We start from the raw sequence: 17,173 nt of genomic DNA, 5'->3' as shown, positions 1-17,173 counted from the left end.
TCTGCAGTTTCTTAAACTGGGGGCAGCAGTCCTCAACCCCAGCAGCAGCTAGTGACTGCCAAAGGACAGTAAATCGTGAAGAGGCATTATTCTCCTGAGAAATTTAAATGGAAACTTAAGTTTCCTTTAACCAATAGACTCAGGAGAAGCACATTACATTACTAAAATTTTTAGCTTCATAGTTACAAACAAGACACTAGAGGTCAGTGGTTTGGAATAAAATTAGTACGTGGAGGAAGAATTCTGTTTAATTTCAAATGGACAAATCATACCATCAAATAAAATTTCCAGCTTCTGAGTAAGGAAAAAGAACTCTTAAAGTTAGCAGCACTTACCTTCATCCAAAAGCAAGAAAGCTAGCTTTAAATTTTTAAAAACAATACTAGGTACATAATACATAAAATACTGAAAAGACTACTCATTCTCTACAGTAATATACAGACATGCATAAAAACACAGGTCTGGAGGAAGCTTCTTGTACCAGCATTCAGCTCTTGCTACTCCACTCATCCTAAAATTTCTTGCATGAACCACGCAAAGACCAGCTTAAAAGCAGCTTGATTCTTTTGCTCATAAGGAAAAATCAAAAAGAATTACAAGAATGTGAAATAAGTTCAATTAGTACAGATTATTAGAAACAGTCGTGCAGTGCAAGAATCTTCTTTAACAACTAATTCCCTTAAAAATGTGTAACACTCTGCAGAGAATGACACCAGAGGACAGGAAGAGGGGGGAAAAGCCCCAAAGTACTACATTTCATTTAGTCATTTATCCACTGCTGTAAGTATATATACACATCATCCATTCACAGTACATACATACTAATGTAACTGAATGGCTTACCTCTGCCCCAGAGTGATGTTAAAAAATTTGAGATAATTAGAAATGTGAATAGACATTGGATGCTCAAACACATGCTGAACTTGATGCTTGTGGTTGTACCTGTAGTTTTCTAAGGCTTCAATATTTCTCTGTATTATACAGTTACAGAACTGAAAATGCCAATAGATATGAAAATTCAGAAAGTCAACCTCAGATTTCCATCTACCATTACAAAAAACTTTTTATCCATGGCTTTGATTTAAACTTTATTGCTGAAAGGATTCACAGTTATTTTTGCTGTGCTTTAGTCAGAACGTAATTGAAATTGTTATAGCAGAAAGTATGTTGAAAGCAATTGTATTACGGAAATATCTGTTTCGTCAGATTTTCTAGATTAAAAAGAAAAATCCAAAAATATTAAAATAGTAAGTTACATTGTGTTATAACTTAATACTAAGTTATATTGTGTTTTATGCAAATATACATCAGGACAAAACCTCTTGAGTTGCACACATAAGGTCTTCCCCAAGATGGCCAAGAAAAAACAGCAAAGCAACATGGAAAGATAAAAGCACAAAAAAAAAAAAAAAAAAAAAAAAACAAAAACAAAAAAAACCAAGAATCCCAGATTATTTCTTTCTTTACTTTTTCTCTGCATAACTTTCAAACATAATAAGAGAAGAACACGTAATTCCACTGCAGCTGTTTTCCATTTTAAGTAAATCAAGATGAGATTGTAGCTCCTGTACAGTGTGGCTATTTCAACAGTATTTTAATGGAGAATAAATTATACATAATTTACTTGAAAATTTAGCTTGAAAATTTAAGTACTATCCAGAGGGTACTGATGGCATGGAAACATGAATGGTGAAATGGGGTTTGTGAAAGCCACAGAGCATCCAGCAGGATTTCCAGACATCTTTATATCAGACAACTGGTGTGATTCTCGGAGTGTCCTGTGTAGGGCCAGGAGCTGGACTTGCTGATCCTGACTGGTCCCTTCCAATTCAGCATATTCTATGACTCTGGGATTTTCTGTGTTCTCTCCATTCTTTTTCTCCCCATTCTTCTACCTTCTTTTTCTATTGCATTCTACCTTCATGAAAATTATAGTTGATACTGCTTTAAATCCTACAGGTAATCTAGTCCTTCATCTTTTACAATTTGACTTTCAGCTTCATTTTCCTGTGAAATATCTAAACTGATGCATCATCTTCATCTAACATACTTTTATCACTGTTTTTAACACTGGCAAATTAACACAAGGGAATATTCACAGGGACACATAGCAAATGAAAATATCATGATCTGCCCTTCTTCCAGGAAAGCAGTTTCCTCACACCTAAACACAGGTATACAACTTCCTCTGCTAACAGTTGCACTGAAAATATGGCAGTAGACTGGGGACACAGGTAGATTTTTTTTCCACAGGACTTGGTATTATCTATGCCAGATATTAAGCAGAATAGTTCCAATGAATTAATGGAAGGGATCAGCTCTTTTTTTTTGTTTGTTTTGATATACACCTTAATCTTCCTGTTTCTCTAGAAGAAGTAAATGAGTGGCTGCAGTAGCTCACTGCATTCTGCACTATTCCAAACACATATACGAAAAACCAACACCAAACATGCACCTGAACACTTAACACAAAGCTGTTGGTCAGTAACTCACTCACTCAGAGATTTGAAGTTAAATAAATGCTGTTTGCAACACACACTGGTAATATTTGAAATCCAGAAGAAATACACAATTTGATTTCAAAAACATCAACAAAACAATAGGTATCAATACAGAAAACTATTTAATTTGTTTTAAAATAAATATTGGACATACAAAGCACATACAGTGAAAAAGGGTCACAATAAATTACAAATGGAACTACTTGCTCATTCACTGACAGAAGCCCTTGGTATTTCCAATTTCATACCATCAAATTTATCATTCTTGCTGATTTAAGCACAGCACTGAACAAATATGGATCCCAGTGCTTTCTTTCACAGGTACTGGTATGGATAATTTACTGCAGTGATCCAATTTGAAAATCAGTAGGGACCAGTAAATCGCTGCATAAAAGAAAGAGCGAATGAGGTGCTTTTTCCTTAGTGTCAGCAGCCTGCGATTATTATGTTTATTAGATTTTCTTGAAAGGGCTTCACATTTTCTCAAATATGCAGGAGAACTATATTTCCCCTCTGAGCCCTTACATTAGCATTTTGTGCCTCAGTCCTTGAATACAAGTAAAAGATGAATTTTTCAATTAATTTTAAAAGTTTATACCATCTGGATGGCACAGAACTAAGCAATGAAACTCCCTTACCTGCACAACATCTGCCATTATCACAGAGCTAGCTTCTGCAGAGAAGTTAAAAAGCAATGCTGAGATTTTATGAAAAAGATTTTTGAATCCACATTAAAGATTAAATTCTATTACACTATCCATACTGATATCTTTCCATCTTTGGAATAAAGAATTGCTTAAGGTTCTGTCCTTAAAAGGTGATTTAAAACAGCAAGACCTGAATATTCCTGTGACTTTAAGAAAATTATAGCACTACCGAAGTTACAATACAAAGATACAATAACCAATTTCAGTGTATATATAGTTCAACCACAAATAGGTGTACCACAGCAATTAAAAATTATAGACAGAACAGATTAGCATACCCTGCCACCATCTAGCATGTTAAGGGCTTGGGATCTTACTCTGTTGCATTGTTTTTTGTCAGAGATGATGATACAAGGGCCACACCTAGCATTGCACGTGAAAATCAATTTTGACTTTAAAAGAACGTGTTGTTCTAGCACACTATCTTCTTTACCCTTAATCTGAGCACTGGAAGGTACAGCACTTTTTATCTGAGCAATGTAAGGTATAGTACTTTTTAAAGTATTTAAGACCACAATTACAATAATTTTAGGAGCAGGACTAGCAAGTCATATGTAGAGCAGAAACAAAACAGTTTCATCTGGGCACTTGTCCAATTCTTTTCTATTACCTGCTCTCCCAGAACTCTTACATAAGGCAAGTGCTCTTTCCTTCCATGTCTCCATTCCTGTCTTTAAAATGGGCAAGAATTTTGTAATAAACATGGCACCTGTACAGCAGGTGTTGCAATACAGGTGCCTAACGATAAAAGGGTCTAACACAGACTGTACAAAATAATTTGCTACATTATTTGTTTGGACAGAACAATCACATACATAGTTAGCAGCTCCAAAACTATTGGAAGAAATAGTGGCTCATTATTATAATAATTTTTATTTAAATCCTTACGACATTAACAGATATTGCTCCACTTAAACACCCATCAAAGAAAGGAGCAAAACATAAAACTGACAGCACAGAAATGACAATATATGTATAAAATCAAATAAAAAGCAATAGAGGAGAGGATGGATGTATTGGTGAGTTACTTTGTGTAAGAAATCCTAACTGGCATTAGCTACTGCAACAGACCCAATGGCTCCTGATACTTTATCTACAGATGAGAACAGACAGCTGTTAAGCTGGGGCATCACTTCTACAAAAAGCTTGTACAGAGCAAGGGGTCGGTCTACCCACAGAATCTGTGCAACAGCACTTAACTTACGAAAGCTGACAAAAAGCAATGAGCAGCATGATTTATACCAGTGGAAACAGTTACCACATTAGGTAGGAAACCTTTCAGTAATACAAAAACTCTTCTGCTTCATTTTGGGATTGGCAGGCACTTTGTGGTCAGTTGCAAAATTTCTCTACAATCACAGACATGTGTCACAGCCTCTGCATCACAGCTTGCTGTTGACAGCACAACAGCATGAACATACAGCTTGCTTCACCAAAAAAACCCTCAAGCTATCAGGATACTACCAGCATTTTAAATTTAGTTTAATCATTAGAATAGAAACAGTCACAAACTGTGGTGAGGAAGCAGGCTCAAGGATAGAATGTTTTTGCCAGCATCGAGGAAACTCGATGTTATCACTTAGGCAGCTGAAAAGCTACACTAAAATTCAAAGCTGATGCAGAGTACAGGTCAGTTACCCTATTTATTTGGCTTGAACATTATTGTTACAGCATTGTTCCATGTTTCCTCAGCACATCAGAGAAATAAGTTTTACCAGGCCACAAGCTGCTCATTTGTCAAGCAAAGCCAAAAATATACTACTAGCAAAAGCAAATCAAACCCCTTTTATGAAATTTCCTCCTCTTTTTTTTTCTTCCTCATTTTCAATACTTAATAGAAAGAGATTAATTCAGTATTCACATCTAAGTTCTACTTCACAGCACTGTCTTCCAACTCTTTACTCACAGCATTGTCATTCCTTGTCACTTACTCCTTTTAATCCTTCTCCTGCATTCATTGAGTTGAATCTCTACTTAGCATCCTTCAGTTAAAGCTGCATTACACTGGATTCAGTTTAGATTTCTCTCTAACTTAGTAACATCATATAATTAGGGAACAGTAGAATGCACCCATAACAGCAGTCAGACCACAAAAATTTACTCAGAAGTAACATGTTATTTTGCTTACTGTAATTACAGATTTATTTGCCTTCCACTCCCAGTATGGGGAATCAACTTAGATGACCAAATTCATTTTTACATCGCAGTGGTGCCAACAGCTGAAGAGAATCTGATGTCACCATTCAAAAACATCATGCAACATGACAGGGGGTCTAGAATCGTGCTGAGGAACTGAAATAGTAATAGGTAGGTCTGAATTTTTCTCTGATTAGATACCATTGTTGCAGTGCTTATTCTTGGGTTAGATTTTGAAAAAAAGGTCAAAAATTTTTGCACTTTACAAGGCAAAAATTCCCTATAAAATGATTTAGAAATGCACAAGACATTATATCCCAATTCAGAGGCAGCAGTGGGAATATAGGAACATGCACACATACACACAGGACAGCATTCTGCTCAACTTCCAGGTTCAAGCATCAGTAAGTTGTGTTAAAGAGAAAACAAGCCTGAAGAGCCTAGCGAGTTACATTTAACACTCCTTTTATTGCAGTAGAAATTTTAGTTTTTATCAAATCCTCAAATTACAGGATATACACATAATCAATCTCATTGCAAGTCTTTAGCAGCTGTACAGCATTAACTGCATGCAGTTGCTTCTGCAGTGTGCAAGTATTCCATAAACAGCTAATCACGTTCAGAGAGCAAGACAAGTAGTCAAAGAATATCATATTCAGTTACCAACTGGTTCATTAGTACCAAGAGGTTGAGCAAAAAAACCAATGAAATAAGTTTATAAATACATGGTTCTGATCTAAAAACTAATACAACTGGAAAATTTGAATGATATCCATATCACAAACAAGATAACTCAATAGTTACAGGAAAATACTTTGCTTCAAGACTGTTTTTGAAACTGTTTTCTCATAAGGTTTCTCTGACCATGGAAGAATAGTTGAGTGCTACAGAATTTTACAAAAGGCCCATGAAAGCCCTTTATGCAATTAGAATACTAACAATAACTACAGAAAATTCGGCAAATATTGAATTTGAATTTCTTCAAAGAAGTTGTGTTCAGACAGTATTATTTTTCCATGACTTACCCTTCAGCTTCTGGGTGAATGCATAACCAGTGTAATTAATTTAAGCACTTAACTTAATATTCACTTCTGTAGTCATGACACTGGCTTCAGATCAGTCATCAGATGTATTTATGCCAAGAAATCCTACACCCATTTGTTTTAGAAGCTGCCTAAACAGGTGCAATTCTTTATGCAAATTTCTCATCACAATGAGGGTCTCAGAAACTGGAATAACAATTTGTACAGAGCTACCTACAGATTAATTTTCTAAAAAGCTAACATGCTTGAATTACTGCAGTCTCACATTTGTGTGGACACTAGAACAAATCTGCAATGACTCTGCAAAATGTACTTCATTCACATTAATTAGTCCATTTGAGACATGATTAAAAGTTTAAGCATTGCATTTTAGTCTTAAAATCCTACAGGTCAGCAGTTTGGCTTGGTAAAACAACTTGTTATGACAAGATAACTTCACAGAGTTTTCTGTAATCAGTCTTGGTATTTCTTCCAACAGCGTAATGTAAGATTGGGACAAAAGGCAGAAACATGGGAGAATTCTTTTTAAGTATTATTAATAAAAATAGCCTCTTGTTCAGAAAGCAGTGTTATCTCTGTCAGCTTGATAGATTTTAATCCCTTGTGTTAACTTCAAAGTGGGCTGTATCTCTACACTTAGGATTGTATATTGGACAAAATAGCTTTACAGATACATTTAATAAGCAGAAGAATACTGTCCAAAGTGTACTGCATAGGTATATGTATCAACTGCTATCCACTGGAGACATCCTAAAGTAGCTATAGTTCCAACTAACATAAACCTAGTGAGCACAGATCTTTTATAATAACTTCCAATAAATCTCAAACAATCCTTGATTTAAAAAAAAAAAAAAAACCCAACAAACATGATAGGGCATGTTTTAGGTAGGATGCAGCTACTTTTTTCATCAGTTAACAATACAGCACAGTTAATTTAAGTTTCTATTATTTGTTTTTGATATGCTAAATTTCATATTATCTCCAAGAAAAGCATTTATGTATTTTTATACAGCCTGGAGTGAAATCAGTGTAAAACCAGGAATTTCCAATCATCAGCAGAAGTGCCAGCTGCTCATAATGTTCACAAAACATGAGTGCCTGAATTTGGCTATGCAACAGTTGGTGCCAATCTGCTTATAAAGGAAATGCCACTGAGGCATAGTCTTCTTACAAAAACAGGGCACGAGGGCTTCGTTATTAAGTGTTCAACAACAATCCTGAGCTCGGTGAAGAGAGTCCTGAAAAATCAGATTTAAAGACAGTTTTAAAATCCTACAGCATTTATCAGAAGTCTTATCCACATATATCTTCTTCATTAACTTCTTTTCTCAGTATCACACTCACATACACATTTTAAGTTAAAATTCTTTAGACCAACTCAGTACTGCTTCCAAAAGCTTCAGAATTTTTGACTTTTAAACATTAACATTTTAAGTAACTCTATCCTCAGCTGGAAGTTACTGAGCTAGACACAGCAGAAAAGCTCCACCTTCAAGCAAAAAAAAACCAAAAGAAAAAAAAAAAAAAAGAAAGACTGTAAAGGCTACACAAGCACTATAAAAAAGAGGAAAAAGAATAATGCTTTATCACAAATAGTGTAAGGAGCTGGGAAGCTACTATATTTGTGCTACTTCTTGGCAATATGCAAGAAACCTGCACTGCAGAAGCAACTATTAGAAGAGAGACATGATAAATAAAACCCTCATCACCAATTTCCCTTAAAACTACAAAAATGCCAACAGAACATTTTGGATAAACTAGTTCCACTGAATGTCAATTTTAGTATTGTAGTATTGTACAGCTTAAATTACTTTTAGATACCGAAGTAGTAAAGCAACTTCATAGATGTTGCTAGTCTTGTTAAAAATAAATATATGTAGTAGGATGGAACAATTGATTTCTTACAAAAATAGGGAATAGAAGACAATTGAGCTTATGATTCTCACACGTCTCTTTACATATTGTGGCAGCCAAAGCCACTTTCTTGGCACTCTAGCAAGTTATTTTCTGAGCGAGTCGACTGGAATGTCTGTTCACAAAATCTTATGCTTGCAATGCTCGTAAGAAAACTTCTAAAAAGCACTCACCTGAAAAAATACTCATAGGAATATTTATGATTTCAAAGTCTAAAACAATAATATTGGCTTGACCAACTTTCAAAATCAGTAAGGTTCTATTTCAAATACTTTTTAAAATACAAATTAGCTCTTCTTATGAATTTAACTAAAGAAGGTAATGAACATGTTTAAGATCATCCACAGAATTTTTTTTTCTCTCATTATTACACAAGTTTTTAAGTGCCTATTCATATTTGGGCTTAGCCTCAGATGTACCTACAATCTAAAAATAAGGATATCTCTCTGATAAGAAAGACTTTCTATTCCCAAAGTGTAGTTTTAATTACACAAGCATGTTCTGAAAACTCCCATTCAAGAATGGTGGTACTTTTCTGATCACTTACGTGAAATAAATCTAACCTTTAATCAGACAGGGTTTTTTTTAGCATCCAGGTGTATTTTACATTCTACAACTGCCATCTGCAGATGTGGTATTATGAGTTCATTTTAGAATGAGAAATTTCTCTGAATGCCTAAGCACCATGCAGTTAAACACTAACTTCCAAAATCAATTTAGCACTTACCGACAGTACGGATTTCGCCGAGAAGAGTAGCGTAATGTAAGAAACCTATAGTAAATGAATGGCTGGAGCAGACTCCCTTGTCCACTGAAAGAGAATAGTTCAGTAGAGCTTACTAGTGACAAACAAAAAACCAAAACAAAACACCAAAACCAGGAATTTTTAAAAAAAAAATTTTAAGAAAAGCAAGCAAACTAGTTGGACTCAAAAAAAAAGTTAGATTTGGGTCACATTGGTATAGAAAATATAGATCTGACAAGAAAAAGTATGTAACTATACACTCAAAAATGCAGAAACATTATAGAATAAAACTGCTCAATGAAGCAGTTTAAGTGCTGTTCTTGTATTGAATTTATATTTATGAACTGCTTTTATATGCCTCATTTCTGGTGGACACATGTTCCACAGCACGAAAACACTTGTTGGTAAGCCCAGAAACTGGCTGGCATATGCAGCCCAGTTACAGTGACCCTGTTCAATCTAATTGCAGCACTTTGAATATCTGGACCATATTTCTAAAATCATATTTCTTTTGCAAACTTTCTCAGCACACACACTGCACACAATTACAGATGTATAATGAGACTTTAATGCCAAGCTAATACCCAGTTATTTCAGTTACAGTGAAATTAGGCTTTAGTACTTCACAAAACTGCTGACTGACATGGCTGTGCTGTGAAATAGTGAAAATAGCACACAAACCATACACAGAGAAGCACAGAAATACCCTAAGTTTTAGTGACTTAAACCACTTTAAATAACACATTATTGAAAAATTCTATTTGAATTTAAACATGATAAGTAAGTTCCAGTAAGTAAGTATTAGCAGCATCTTTAGCCAGAAGGAAAATATAAAGTGAACATGAGCTACAGGAGGGAAGAAAGAGGAAATCTTGAAACCTGTACAGTATTGACAAACAATTTAATAGGCTACAACATTTAAAGAACAAAATCTCACAAGAGCTGCATTTAGCAAGTCAATTATTTTAAAGTTTGGCATATGACCTTTTACAAGCTTCAGTATCTACCAGATGACGTATCAAGCAGCAATATTTCACATACTACATTCTCCATAGGGAGGCAAAAGAAAAACAAAAACTGTACTAAGTTTCAAAGCACTTGAAAGTTTCAGATACTGGATAGTGTGTATCAGTCAGCTGGTAAGCAGTCTCAGATGGAATGCAATCCTTTAGGGCTGAAGCATTAAAATGTTCAGCTGATATATCAAAAGATAAAGACAAATTATGCATCCCATCCAAGAAGGTAAAGCCTCCTTTCTACTGCTTATGAGACCACTCAAGACAAATGTTCCCACCATGCTATAACTTGTATAGAACAAAGGCTGCATTCCCCCTCCAAATATTAAAAGGCAATGACGCAAACTTCCGTGACTGGCAGGTCATTATACCTGTACAACTTCAGTCGGATTTCAACATGTTCAACATCGCTAAAATGACTCCAACAGGCAACACAGCAAACAAAATCAAATTGAATAAAAAGACCCAGAAGGGTCACTGCTCAGAAGCAGCATAGGAAAGAATGCAACCTACTCATGCTTGCACACTTTTTGCATAATGAAACGTTGCCATTTAAATTTCAGGAATCTAATTGTCAAGAATAAGAGTTCACTTTCAGTGAAGCTGAAGATCTTAATATTCAACTAAATGAACCAAAATTAAACTTACTGAACAATGTACTGATAGAAATGTAGGCAAATTCAAGTGTCAAGCCTGAAAAACTCCCATGTGACTCATCACCCACACTATGAAAGGGAAGGTTTTCTGGTGCTCAGTTACATCACAGTCAATGCCTTTTGATGTCAGGATGCACCAACTTAAGAAGCCTAAGAATCACTTCAATTTTATTTGAAGTTCAAGCCTTTGTCAGCTAGAACCATACAAATGGAATACTATGAGCCACAGAGAACTCACTTGCAAAAAACAGTCTTGTGTAGCAAGTTTCTAATTACTTAAATATTTATCATTATTCTTACCTGAAGAGCATAAAAACTGTAGCTGGCATCAGGAAAATTTCATTGCAGGCAATGAATTTTAGAATATTCTGTTGATTAGCATTCAGTTTCTCTAAGAGGTTTCTCAAAAAGGGCAAACTATTTGAACTTCGTGCCTTTAAAGAAGAAAAAATTATTTACAGAAAACATAAAAGTTACATCTATCTCCATTAGTACAGAGAAAACAAAATGCAAACAATTGCTATTTAACACCCATTTCAGCATTTTAAGACTTCATCAGAGAGATTACTTGATTCATTGAGATTAATATCCTGAGGAAAACTACTACAGGCTTGAACTCCATAATTTACAGAGTTCAACTAAAAGCATCAGACGTTGCAATTCCCTCATCCACAAATTTTAGGTTCAACTGCACAGAGACAGCCACGAGCCTTGTTCAGTCCACTAGGAGGAAGTGCCTATGGTAGCATGACAGCCCAGTTAGGAACACCAAAGCCTGGAGTTACATTAAGATGCACAAGGCAGTGCATTGAGAAGCAAGTCGAAATGGCAAGTACCTTCCTTGCTAGTCTCACCCTGTAGTTTGTTACTTTATTACTGAAATAGAACAATAAAATTCAGAGACTATGGTTTAGCTTGAAAAAGACATGTCTTAAGTTTCAATGTAACTGTTCCACAGATTTTGTTTCCTTCAAAGAAATTTGAAGAAAAATAATTAGTGAGAAAAATAATATAGTTGAGATTCTATATTACAGTTTCATTCTAATTCCTCTAATGCAGCCAATGAAAACCAAACCAGAGCTGCAACTCAAACCTGTTTATAAACCCCAAGAATACTAACTATATTAATCATAACATATACGTATCATACTTACATCAAGAACCTTCTTTGTGTATGTGGCAGCATGAAGCAAAGAGAACAGCAGAACTGGAAAAATACTCACTGAAGCAAGCCATAAGGAAAATTACAGGTTGCGCAAGTGCTTCGTTTCTCCATGATGTTATACTATACCAGTGATATCCTGATGGATCTTTGCAAAAGTTTGGTGGGAATGACCTATACTGGATGAAGATATGTATAAGTCTAAGACCTATATTTACAGCTCTTCCTTCTGCTTCTTACACCTCTTTGCTATGCATTTTTATTAGCTTCAAAATATGGGTGTCTGCAAGTATGCAAAAGTATATCACACACCACTAAACACCAGTGTGCTTCTACTGAAATGCATTCTCTCTGCAAAGGAGGCACACCTGAGGTTACTACTCGAAACCTCTGAAATACCTGCAGTCGTAGTTTTTCTTAAAAGATGCTACAAAATTAATTTCTTTACCAAAGAACATGCAGTTGCCAGCCATTCCAATTTTACAGAGCAAGAATGTAGACGTACCTCTGCCAGAAGAATTTTAAGAGTAGGACATTAAGCATACATCGCGTGGCATAAAGAAATGTCAGTTCTGACATGTCACCTCTGACAATCCACAGGAACAAATTTTGCAGCTTTATTGGTTTAATAACTTGTCTGAGAAAATTATTACTGAATAATTATCTCTCCACATGATGAATGTCTACTACAGTGAGAAGACATGTATAAACCCTGCACTGGCAATAAATGAAATACCATCTTCTCCAAATATCACTGGAGGCTGGTCATAAAATCCACCAAACTTAAGTCTCAAAAGAAGAAAAAAGTAGCCAGAGAATGCAGTGCTCTAATTATAGAGCTGATTAAACTGAATATGGATCAATCAACATAAGCCTCTCATATAGAGTATAAATAGCAAACATATCAAACTAGTTCAACTAGTTTTTCAAATCATGGCAAATGTGATGAAAAGAATCATGTTTTTAATATATTTAAAAACATCAGCAGGATGACACAAGAAAAGGATACTTGTAACAGGGTAGGAATTCACAAAGATAAGGGAGTACAGCAGGTAATGGCAGCTGTCCTCCAGCAAAGCCTGAGCCAGAAATGCCCTGCTAAGCTGGAAGTGCGGTAGCCTTTGGTGTAGTCGGAGGGCACTGGTAAGAGCATTTGCCAGCAAGGCACGCTGATAAAAGCTTGCTGCTTCATGCAACCTGCAAATCATCAGAGGAGATGTTACCATGTGAACCAAGCTCAGAAGTCTTCTACCTTTGAGAATTGCATCACAACTGAACAATACCTGAAGTATTGATTTATATTACTGTACATAAGCACTATTCCCAAAAAATAACTTAACAGCTGTTTAACACTTTACTGCAGATGCTTAGCACAACTCAATGTAATACTCCATTTACACAAAAAAAACATGCATTTACTACTACTTTACATTTTTTCAATACATTTTCCAAACACATCTACAAGTGTTTTAAACCAATATAAAATATGTAAGCTATTCTTACAAAAAGCATCCAAGTAAGCTGAATAACAGCAATTTACTTACAATCAAGGTAAAAAGGAAAAAACAATTCTATGCAAAGGGAATCTAGTTTGTTTCAAAATTTTTAATGCTATTTAACAATATTATAGTACATACCCTAGAAGAGGCAGGACAAATAAAGCTGAGCAGTAAACTGTGAACAGGCGGGAAATCCACATAGCTGTATCCAACTTGTTAGCCATCAGAAATTGCTACATTGGAAAAGAAAAAAAAAGACCAACCCCAACAGAAGTTGGTATCTTAATACTTGCATACAATAAACATTCTTCCCAACTCTATTAAATTTCAACTTCAATTTCAAATATATTCAAATATTTCTCCAACTTCAAATATAAGCAAATTATAGCTTGAAGCAGAAAGCTTTTTTTTTTGTTCTGTGATACTTGGCTCATATGATGTTACTATATTAATAACTCGGCTTCCTCAGAACCCAGAGGCTCCTTTGTACATTACAATCAAATACAGTGGTAAGAACTTCTAGAAAAATAATTTTTCTATCCAAATATGCCTCCCTAAACAGTCAGCTTCACAAATATTATCATGTAGGGTCTCTAGACCTGACTGACTTTTGCTTCAAGGTTTCTTTTAGAATTCAATGCACAAATCTGGGGCTAAATCTCCACAATTCTTAGTGATGGGGAGTAAATATAGGGTCAGGCAAAGTTAGTGTAACCACATTGCAAGTGGCATCGTTTTGGCTTACATATTACTGGCCTTGAAAAAGCAAAAAAAACTTCTCACAGTAGTCCTGTACCTCTCCTCCCTAACCACTGCCCTGCTCAGTCCTGATACAGCTGAAGTGCCAGAAAGACTCTAATGAAACACAGAATGCTTTTGGCTACATGTGCATCAGAATCAAAACAACAGCCTCCTTCCTTCTGACAGAGTTCATCTTTTTTTCCAAATTTGGACCAGCTTTTGAAGACTCCTCTTTTCCTCTATATTTCCAGTGCACCTCTATGGAAATGACCAAAAATATAATTTCGTATCTTACTTGCAGAATACAGCTACAGAAACGGCATGATGCTGCGTCAAGGCTAGATTATCAGGAGAAGGTTTTTCACCGAGAGAGTGTTTGGACACTGGAACTGGCTCCCCAGGGAAGTGGTCACAGCACCAAGCCTGGCAGACTACAAGCCTTTGGACAATGCCCTCAGGCACATAGTGTGACTTCTGGGGTATCCTGTGCACGGCCACGAGTTGGACTCGATGATTCGTGTGGGTCCCTCTCCACTCAGCATATTCTGTGATTCTGTGAAACACAGATGCTAGCACACTGAATTACTTTCAATTCAGCCATTTTCAAGAGCGGCGGCACCCTAACATCAAGCTTTCAACCGGAAAGCGAAAGCTGCTGAGCCCTGCCCGCAGCCGGGGAGCAGCGCCTGGCTGCCCTCCCGGCGGGACCCCCCCGCCGCCGGAGCAGCACCGCGGCCGCCCGCGCCCCCCGGGCCCGCAGCTCCTTACCACGGCCCCGCCGCCGGCCCCGCCCGGCATGGGCCCGTTCTGCGTGGAGTCCGCCATGGCCGCACCTGCGGGGAGAGAAGCGCCTCAGTCTGTGGGACACGGGAGACCGTGGCCGCCGCCTCCCGAGCTCCCGCTCCCGGCCCGGCCGCGACCCACCGCAAGCGCCACACCGGGCACGGAACACGCTCCGGCAGAGCCGCACTCCCGGATGCGGCGGGACGCCACTTCCCGCGGGCCGCCACTTCCCGGGGCTGCCGGGCAATGTAGGCGGTGACTGGGACGCTGCCGGCGGCGCGGCGGGCGCGGTGCCGCGCTTGCGGGGCCAGCCCGCTGGGCAGGACGCTGGTCCCTCCTCCGCTGTCCGCAGCAGCCCGCACATCAGGTGCTCGGCTCCGTCTGCAGGTTCTGTTCAGGGGCACGTGTGTGTGCTAACAGCAACAGTGTCAATGCTCGCTTCAGCCCCAGTTTGAGGAGTGTTTGCTCACTGAGGGCCGACTGGATTTCCAGGGCTCTGGGCTCTCGCCATAGCGACCTGGCGAGGCTTAGTGCTGAGCACCAGCAATATAAATGGGAATCGTAGCGTCACAGGACCCATGTAGGGCGCTCCGCGGTTCCCGGTGCTGCGCTGGCCCGGCGGTGTCAGACAAAAACGGTGCAAGGTTGTGCCCCTGTGTTTCGGTGTCATTGGTTCCCTATAATGTAAAAAGCGGGGAGGGGGGGGAAGCCCAAATACGCACCTGTTCAAAGCCATGTAAGCCTAAAGACTGTCAGCGGAATTATGTTAAAAAGCGGGATTTTTCACACAAATTTCTGAAATCTCTGGTCAATTATCATCAAACCGTAAATTAGGGAGTTTTACTTTGGTACAGGTATATCAGCAACCTCTGACAGAAGGATGGCACAAAGCAGAAACAGCCTTCTGTTCACTCTCTAACATGTAGTTTGTGTAATTTGCAAGGTCTTGGAAAGGTTTAATCCTCCATTAATCTTCCCCTTGCCTTTAATATTTATTATTATTGTTGTTGTTGTTGTTGTTGTTGTTGTTGTTATTGTTTGTGCCGGATAGCTATGTGAACATGTCTCTGTTCCAGTTGGAAGCCTGTAACTCGTCTGAAGTGGCATCAAAGCAAAAGAAAACAAAATGCAGGCCTGATGACTGACACCTTTGACTTTTGGCTGCTATGGCTTCATGTAGTTGTGCGTCTGGCTTTCTCTCAAGGATGTGCAGCAGGTTCCCCCTCCTGGCAGCAGGGGTTACAGGACAGCAAGCTGTTTGCTCCAGGTTCTAATCATTCCCAGAGGCTTTCAATTCGATTAATCTTCAACAGCAAGAAAGACATAATCCTGTGACCAAGGATGTTGGAATCAACATCTGCAATCAGCCTCATTTCTGGCTTAGGGTGATTAAACATGAAGATTGATTGGAAGACACTCAGGAAGAATGTGTAATAAAGTAGGTTGACAAGCAAGGAGCAAAAGAGTCAGCTGATAGGGATTCTAATACCATAACAATTACAAATAATCTGAGCAATCTGATAGGGATTCTAATACCATAACAATTACAAATAATCTGAGCAATCTTAGGCTAGTTAACACTTTTAAATTGAAGACGCAGAACCTGATTTCCCACTTCTCTCCCAACCATTCATCTCTCGTTTAGGTGACTGAGAAGGAGACACAAGAACTGCTTCATACTTTGAGATTATTTTTCTGTAGGTGTAGAAGACTCTACTAAACAGCAGTAGAGAATTAGGACTCTCAGTGTGTCTGCTGGGCGTTCTCATGTGTGTAATAAAAAGACTCATGAACATTTATGCAAAACCAAAATAAAGACTTCAAATATAGCCCAGCAAATTCTACTTGAACCATTACCAGATTAGCATATTTCAAAATGAAATATTGATAAATCCAGGAGATTTGTTTAGATGCAACCAAAACATGAAAACCACTGAATGTTTAGCTGAAATGTCACAAGGAGAAAAAAGCCTGGCCAGTGTTCAAGATTACTTGTATTTCTTAAATGAACCTGGAATGACAGCTCCATGTCTTTAGCGAGAGTGCTTTTTCATTTCTTAGAACTTGTAATTTAGGAAGTGCTCAATGCACTTTTATGCAAAATGCATAAAAGTGTCTGTGAGCATTTATGCAAAGCATTAATTTTTAGATTCTGGTTTGGTCTCTTGGTCATACCAGCAAAAGTTTTCTTTCATAATTTGCCTTAACTTCATTTAAATAGGATGTTAAGCCATTATTTATTTCTAAAAGTTAGTTGATTAAAAAATATC

The 17,173-nt window shown here is 37.6% G+C and overlaps 1 protein-coding gene across 1 annotated transcript; it reads right to left on the bottom strand.

Moving 5' to 3' along the window:
- Window positions 1-5,792: 5,792 nt before the first annotated feature.
- TMEM33 (transmembrane protein 33) lies at window positions 5,793-15,195 on the bottom strand. The gene is made up of 8 exons (XM_004176601.6): window positions 15,045-15,195; window positions 14,889-14,953; window positions 13,518-13,612; window positions 12,890-13,077; window positions 11,873-11,940; window positions 11,019-11,152; window positions 9,029-9,112; window positions 5,793-7,625 (listed from the first exon to the last, which is right to left on the bottom strand). Exons 2-8 carry the CDS (start codon window positions 14,943-14,945, stop codon window positions 7,496-7,498), a joined length of 756 nt encoding a protein of 251 aa, XP_004176649.4. The 5' UTR covers window positions 14,946-14,953; window positions 15,045-15,195; the 3' UTR covers window positions 5,793-7,495.
- Between the last annotated feature and the right edge of the window lie 1,978 nt (window positions 15,196-17,173).

The sequence above is a fragment of the Taeniopygia guttata genome, chromosome 4 (assembly GCF_048771995.1).
Source record: "Taeniopygia guttata chromosome 4, bTaeGut7.mat, whole genome shotgun sequence".
Lineage (NCBI taxonomy): Eukaryota > Metazoa > Chordata > Aves > Passeriformes > Estrildidae > Taeniopygia > Taeniopygia guttata.
This window is presented reverse-complemented; position numbering and strand designations above follow the sequence as displayed.

Coding starts and splice junctions, on each gene's coding strand:
- TMEM33 (XM_004176601.6), bottom strand. CDS start 14,945: ATGGCGGACTCCACGCAGAACGGGCCCATGCCGGGCGGGGCCGGCGGC. Junction 11,153..11,872: donor ACACAAAGAAGGTTCTTGAT/GTAAGTATGATA, acceptor TCTTCTTTAAAG/GCACGAAGTTCAAATAGTTT. Junction 7,626..9,028: donor CGGCGAAATCCGTACTGTCG/GTAAGTGCTAAA, acceptor CTGATTTTTCAG/GACTCTCTTCACCGAGCTCA.